The sequence below is a fragment of the Montipora foliosa genome, chromosome 2 (assembly GCF_036669935.1).
Source record: "Montipora foliosa isolate CH-2021 chromosome 2, ASM3666993v2, whole genome shotgun sequence".
Lineage (NCBI taxonomy): Eukaryota > Metazoa > Cnidaria > Anthozoa > Scleractinia > Acroporidae > Montipora > Montipora foliosa.
Genome location: NC_090870.1, coordinates 38829804 through 38837303, shown reverse-complemented (window position 1 = coordinate 38837303; position 7500 = coordinate 38829804). Strand labels below are relative to the sequence as shown.

At 40.6% G+C, this 7500-nt stretch overlaps 3 protein-coding genes across 3 annotated transcripts in view; 2 read left to right on the top strand and 1 right to left on the bottom strand.

Moving 5' to 3' along the window:
- Nucleotides 1–7500, bottom strand: part of LOC137993034 (uncharacterized) — a 31193-nt gene that overhangs the window by 15326 nt on the left and 8367 nt on the right. The window lies entirely within an intron of this gene.
- On the top strand, nucleotides 234–707 carry LOC137991634 (uncharacterized). The gene has a single exon (XM_068836689.1). The coding sequence runs from the start codon at nucleotides 234–236 to the stop codon at nucleotides 705–707; it is 474 nt and encodes a 157-aa protein (XP_068692790.1).
- Nucleotides 5233–7500, top strand: part of LOC137991633 (uncharacterized) — a 19224-nt gene continuing 16956 nt past the window's right edge. The window contains exon 1 of the mRNA XM_068836688.1: nucleotides 5233–5492. Within this exon, the coding sequence (XP_068692789.1) occupies nucleotides 5233–5492 (260 nt within the window). The remainder of the gene's footprint in view (nucleotides 5493–7500) is intronic.

The window sequence follows — 7500 nt, the reverse complement described above, 5'->3', positions numbered from 1 at the left end:
GACGAAATAGCACAGTTTTGACTGCCGCGCGCATAATTTCGTCCTTTCGAGTGTGGCCTCTGGTGACATGGTCCAAGTAAAACAGCGCTCGATTGGCGCAAATTGCGGTCGTTGCGCCCTCAAGTGGTCTTTCAATAGACCCTTCTCCAAAATGGCGCCGACCGAGGGAGGTCTGGAAACTGGGGGTATGGATTGTTTTGCTGTGTGCGTGCCGAGACCTTGAACAACCAAAAATGCCGCATAATTGTTGTGTCCCCTTTTGCAATACTTCCTCGAAGAAGAACAAAAACCTTCGATTTCATCGTTTTGCTAAGCAAAAAGAGCTGTGGATTAGCAAAAGTCACCGTGACGAAGGTAAACATCTTACTGTTACCAGCAATAGTCGGGTCTGCACGAGGCATTTTCGCGAGGAGGATTACACCATAAGAGAAGATGGGAAAGGAAACAGGACTGTCTTGAGAAAAGGTGCTTTGCCATCAGTGTTTCAGTGGACTGCCACAAAGCGATCTCGGAGTACTTTAGCAAGCAAAGGCAAGCGCAAAGGTGGAACTTTGCAGGTACCACGTAAGAAACGGCGCCGAAAAAATTGTCAACGCTGCGAAAGAAAACGTCCTGTCATCGACAAACTGGAAACTATTCTTCAGAACAAAAATGCGCAATTGAAAGACCTTACTGAAAACGTCGAGCATTTGGAAAAGGAGAAGTAAGACCGAGAGCAGGAAGTTGCCAGTTCCTCCATGGGCGATAAACACGTGTGTTTTTCTGCTGAAAAGTTTCGCAACCAAGACAAATTTATTCGATTTTACACAGGTATTGTTAACTGGAATGTATTTTTACAATTGTCTAACTTCATTGAAGATAGGTGTAAGGATCTGAAATACTGGAGGTCGGATATCAAGGTGGATGAAAATCACCAACAACATCTGCGACAAGGGAGACCTCGCAGCCTGTCGATGCTTGACGAGTATTTTTTAACTCTTGTGAGATTGAGACATGCCTTCCCAGAGGAACATCTTGCATATCTTTTCAAAGTATCTAGGTCAACAGTTTCCAGAGTGTTCCATTCTTGGATTAACTTACTTTACTTTGAATTGGGATCTCTTCCCATCTGGCAAAGCAAGGATTTTATCTGGGAAACTATGCCAGTTGCCTTCAAAATTATTATTATTATTATTATATGGAAATCTGAAATACCACGGTTTTGTGTGTAGTAACACCAGTATTATCATTGTTAAGATATGCATATGTTCATTTTTCATTGCAGTTTTACAATAACATAACTGCACATTGTACTCAAGTTTTTCTGCTGTGATTTGCCTCTGTGTTTTTCCTCTTCTGTGCTTTGTTTGCCTTGAAGCAAGGTTGTGAAAGACTCCAGAATCAAACTCAATTTTTTCTACAAACAGATTTTGTGATCCCTCTTTTGAATGGATACAGATTTTGCTCCATAACAACCCAGAAATCCCCATTAGGCCTTGAAGTTGAAAGAAAAACTTGTGGTTACGTTTGAGTCTTATAGCACCAATTTCGTCTCTATAAATACAAAGGTCTCTTCTCAGGTTTAAGCAATCATCAACAATCATTGACTTTCCCCTCAATAAAAAAAAAACTCTTAATTTCCAGAATACCAACAGATGGACTTTCATTCCATCGGGTGAGCATCCTATCCAGTAAATATCAGGATAAACAAGCCACATTTGAAAACTTCTACTTGAGGTCCTGTCAACTCCTTAAACTCTTTGACAACTGTTGGTTCCATATCTAATCCATACTTCATGGCCTGAGTCTGCACCTTTGTTAGTGCAAATAGACTATGTAAGAATTTGTCATTAATTGGGGCTTTTCTAGAAACAACATCTCCAAATCTTGAGGCAGTGATTCTGAATGCCCGCTCTTGATACCAAGCAGAGCAGCTGGACTGACTTCTCGTGTTTTTTTCGATATCAATGGCCTTTTCTGGAGATAAAATAATGTTTGCTAGAAACGCTTTCTCTTCGTCTGGAAGGGAAGGTGGTGGACCTTTTCTTACATCTCCTGGTGAACTAATTTTTTGTTTTTGTACAGGGAAGTCAAACACTGCCTCTAGGTCTTCACTATAAAAAGTCTCTACTACGCTACGGGGATAGACATCTCTTAACTGATTTGCTAATGGACTTCCCTCTAAGAAATTTCCCCATGGAAGAGACTGGTACTTTGCTGAATTCGAGTACTGGAGCCAAGAAGAATAAGTGGTAGGGTTGTTAACGGAGATATTCTCTCCAAGTTTTTAAATATCTGTCTCTGTAATAATTCGTTGCTCGACGGGTCTTGGATCATATAAATACTCTTGTACAGTCTTTGGTGCGATTTCGCGAGGTGCGCGAGCGACGCGTGGTTTTACAAACTCGGATTCAAACCATCTCTGTGGTTCCAGTGAAGGGCCTCGAGGTCTATGCCACTGCTGTAGATGCGAAGTTGGCGGGTCATCATTCCGCAGTTTTGCCATTACATGGGTAAATAATGCCGCTAAGTGCTGGCATTTTCCTGTTCCAGCTTTACATGAACACTGAGTGCCAACTTCTCCGCTATTAAATAAAATTCTTAAGGAGTGAGGGGCTTCCGTCTTCCTCATACGCAACAAACAATAATTTAACGTCCTCAAGGTACGTTTCCAGGTAGTACTTGTCCCCTTTTCTCTTGCCCTTTTTGTTTTCGAGCCACTTGCTCGCGCAATCCAAAATATCTGTAATGAAATTCGCGTTCTGTTGCATTTCGTCTTGCATGCTTTCCGCCATGTTGCAAATACTCTATACCCCAAGTTTCCAGGCCTCCTTCGATCGGCGCCATTTTGGAGAAGGGTCTATTATGAATGTTCTATTTACCATGAAAACGTTTGCAAAGCAAGTATGTAGGCGAAACGACTGCTTTTCATTGACCCGGCTACTGTCCTAAATCCGTAGCTCACGTTCAGCGAGACCAACGAGTACTTTTAGTTTGAATTTTAGCCCAGACTACTAGCTCAAACCTTATGTCTCATGTGAAAATGAAACCGAACGGACAGTATTGCTTTTGTCCTAGTAAACTCGTGAACGAAAGGTTACTTACTACTCAAGCGGAATGATACTGCCTTGTTTATAGACCCTATAATAATAATAACAATAATAATAATAATAATAATAATAATAATAATAATAATAATAATAATAATAATAATGATAATAATACAACACAATAGCCGAGCCCATTCCTTGGGCCTAGGGCTAAAATGACTTCTACCTCATTTTAGCCCTAGGCCCAAGGAATGGGCTCGGCTATTGTGTTGTAAATGAGCATAAAGTTATAGGAGATAATAATAATAATAATAATAATAAAATCATAATCATAACCATAATGATAAAACTTTATTGAAAATCAATCAATTAATGCAGAAATTATAAAAAACATAACAAAATTCTGTTTCAGTTATAAAAACTGCTCAACTTCATTGTTCATTTACATTAAAAACACAAATCAAAAATATATATATACATGTAATTTTAAAAGACTCCTAAGCGGTCTTCACTGTAGCTCAGTTCAATGTTTGCATCTACTTCGGTAGCTCTTTGCGTTCGGATGAAAAACCCTATCATCGCGTAAGCGATTTTGTTACAAACCAACCAGATGAGAATGGCGCTTTACCCAGCATTCAATCCTGTAAACCGCGCTAAAATCGTGAGAAAGGGCGTGGAAACCGAACGATTCTCACGAATTTCCCGAATTCCGGAAATAAAGTGCACCGCCATTTCTTGGAATTCAGGAAATTCGTGAGGATCTTTCCGTTTCCACGCCCTTTCTCCCGATTTTAGCGGGGTTTACAGGATGGAATGCAAGGTAAAGCCCCATTCTCATCCAGTTGGTTTTTCACAAATTCGGAAAATCGCTAACTTTATTCCACGATCATTGCATTCGGATTTTTTGGCTGAATGGTAACCACATATTGTCGTCTCGCTTATTTTCGACAATTATGGCTTGTTTAAGATGATATTCGATTCTTTGTTGGTGGTTGTGGACGTCTTTGAGGTGGTTGTACGTGGTTGTACATGGTTGTAGATTTTTTTTGAGGTGGTTTTAGGTCGTTCCATGTTTTAGTAACTACGCCAATATACTTCTTCTCTTGGTTTTCGAGGAATTTAATCGAGGTTGAACTATCCAGCGTTAACCTTTCAAGCACAATGATACAATACGCGCCGCATTCAGTACCGCCTCTGTTGTCAGTATCCTTATAAATAAACTGACCGAATTTAAAACACTAACATCGTTCGATGTCATTCGATTGACCCCGGATTTCACGTTCTTTGTGGAATTAATGGAGGCACAAGTATGCATAAAGAGTACCTGTCATTTAGAAACCATGTCAGGATAAAAGCACAAAGGCGTACTGACGGCCGAAAGAGATCGAGGAAATACAAAACAAAAAAATAGCATTTTGACTGAAAATGACGACGACAGCGAACATTTATACGATGATGCCGCTTCTTTATTCATCCCATTTTAATTTTTCGTAAAGTTATGATACTATTGGGCTCCCAAAAAGACCACAAAAACAAGGAGGTACATCGATTCCCTTTGCAGAGTTAAACTAACTCCACGAAATTAATTCCCAACATAGAGGTGTTTTAAATCTTCTTAGAGAGTTACATTCACTCCAAGATTACTCGCCCATGGGGGTTATACTAACTCCTCAAAATCACCCCAAAAGAGGAGTTTATTTAACTCCCCTGGAAGTCTTTAACTAGAATGTTAACTCGACAGAAGAGTTAAATTTTACCCCAGAGGAGTTAAATTTAACTCTTATGTAGATTTAAAATAACTCCTAAAGTCTAACTCCTATTTTAGCCATATATTAACTCCCCTACTGTGGATAAAAGTACCTCCTTTTTGGAGTTAAATTAACTCCGAAAAATATAACTCAACCTTAAAGTGCCTATAGACCCGAATTTTTTGCTTCGAGAAATCTTTGTATCGCTCTGAGCAAAATGGCGCAAAAATTTTTGTTTTTGGTTAAAACCGGAATTTTTTACGAATTTTTAAAGTGCAGTTTTCTCTGCCCGCGACCGGGTAAAAGGGAGACTGGGCCTAGTGACGTAATTCCCGGACATTAGCATCAGGCAAATCAACAGAGGAGACGCGTAGTTTTATAGTTTTCCCTGCGTGCCGGTGAAAACAATTTCTGTTCGGCTGACGTTTGTAACCAGCGTACGTGTTAATCAAGAAATGGCTTCGAACGACTTCCTTCTGTCCTCCGGTTCAGATACGGAAGTTTCAGAAATGGAACATTACGAGCTGGAAGTTGAAGGTTCGCCAAACTCGAGCTTTGCGGCCAGCGATGAGGAAGACACGCACGAGGCATATGCTGACGATCCCCTAGCGGACGAAGAGTGGCTAGAGTTGTACGAACAAGAAAGAAAGGAGGAAGAGGCCCTAGAGAAGACACTCCAAAAGCCCCTAAACGGTACAGAAGAAGTCCGAGACTGGTAAGTTGTAGCGATCTCACTCCCATTTCTCAGGCATGGCTTCACCTCTGATGGAAGTCACAACTTGCGAAACTCACAGTCCAGGTTTTACGTCACGAATTACACTCGACCCATTCCCTTTCGGCAAGCTCACCAGCTCGGTAATGGGTTTTCGAATCTCGCGCCTCCGCCACTTTGAAAATTTGTAAAAAAATTCCGGTTTTAACCAAAAACAAAAATTTTTGCGCCATTTTGCTCAGAGCGATACAAAGATTTCTCGAAGCAAAACAAAAAATTCGGGTTTATAGGCACTTTAAGGAGTCATTTTAACCGCAATGCCGGAGTTAAAGTAACTCATTCAAAATTACTGTGTTTATAATTATCACGTATGCTAGATAGTTTTGAGTTATAAAGGTGGAGAAACCCAGAAGAATCAGATAAAAAAAGTAGACAGTCCAATGCCTTGTTTAAATTGCTCAATGACGATGGCTTTAAGCTTTCGAGCGCGGATGTGTTTCCTTTCCCAGCTAGGCTTAACAAAATGAAGATCAGCATAGACACTGTAATGATCCGATATTACAGAGGAATCATCAACTGAAGTGACATTTAAAATACTTTCAGCACTGCGAGATATGAATATATCCGAGGTGTGCCCAGCTCGGTGGGTATAGCTCTGAAGATGTTGTCGCAAATCGAAGGATTCCAGCCAACCCAGGAAATTTGCAGCAACAGCATCAGACGTGTCATCAACATGAAAATTAAAATCACCAGAGATCAGAAGTGAGCCAGTCTTAATGATGTAGGAATCCAAAAAAGAGGAAAATTCATTCATGAAAAAGCTGGTAGAAAGATTGTTTCCAGATGACGGCGGAGGACGATAGACGATAAGGATGGAAACAATTTGGGAATTAACTTCAACCTCAACTTGTGATGGCCTCAAAAGAAGTAATAGTGGGCAAATAATTCATAGATGTTTTTTTTAACTTTCATTAAACTCTTAAAAAGCAATCCGACTCCTCCTCACCTCCCTTCACGAGCTGAGTGTAAAATAAAAGCGATAGCCATTTGGAATTAGACCTACAATCACAAAGTCTTCACAATCTCCAGGGTTGAGCCAGGTCTCAGTAAAGGCAAAAATATCAAAAACCTTATCCACAACATGATCCTCGATAGAGAGGTATTTATCGCACACCGATCGGCAGTTTAAGAGACTAGAGGTAACAGGGGCGTCAGAGATGATGAAGCCATCTTGTTAAAATGATCAGTAGTCTGTTTCGTGGTGATGTTAATCTGCATGAGATTATTCTTGTTGCTGCGAGCATGAGCGAGCAGCTACACTATTCTCAATTTTCTTTGTGGGGCCTGGGCTCTCTCTCTATATATATATGCTTTCAACACTCGATTCGTTGAAATGTGACTTTCGTTCGGTGGCGATGATTTTGAAGATGCATTATAATAAGATCAGCGGCAGCAGTTGTTGAATTGTGCGTGCGCAGCCCACGTGGTCCTATGTTCCTGCCTCGAGCGTTCAATAGCGGACCAGCGGGTAAGTTTTGAGTGCTCTTTTTGAACTGATCTATCACGTCGAATGCAATTCTGTCAATCGCTGGAACTATTCATCAAAGTCACGACATTTCCAGGCCGGGGAAGACAGTGCTCTTTTATGAGTTTTCCAGCGCTGTTTTTGTGCACAATCATATCCAGTGCGGCACTGGGATACTGCTACATTTGACCAAATTTTAATCGAAGGAGACAGGATGTACTTGAATGCACTTGAAAGTCAAAATATTCCAGATACAGAGACGTTGTCTTCGATTTATCTGCCAAATTAAGCGCGCTGGAAAGTTCAATCGCCCACTGAAGTCACAAAATTGCCTGCCAAAGCAAACAGTTCGCCCTTTGAGGTAAACGGTATAAGACAATCGCCCGAAGAGGCAAACAATTCAAAATTTAAATTGAGAAACATAGATTAACAGTTTATCACACTAATGGGAAATCACCTTGACATTTCTTCTTCCCTGGTAATAGT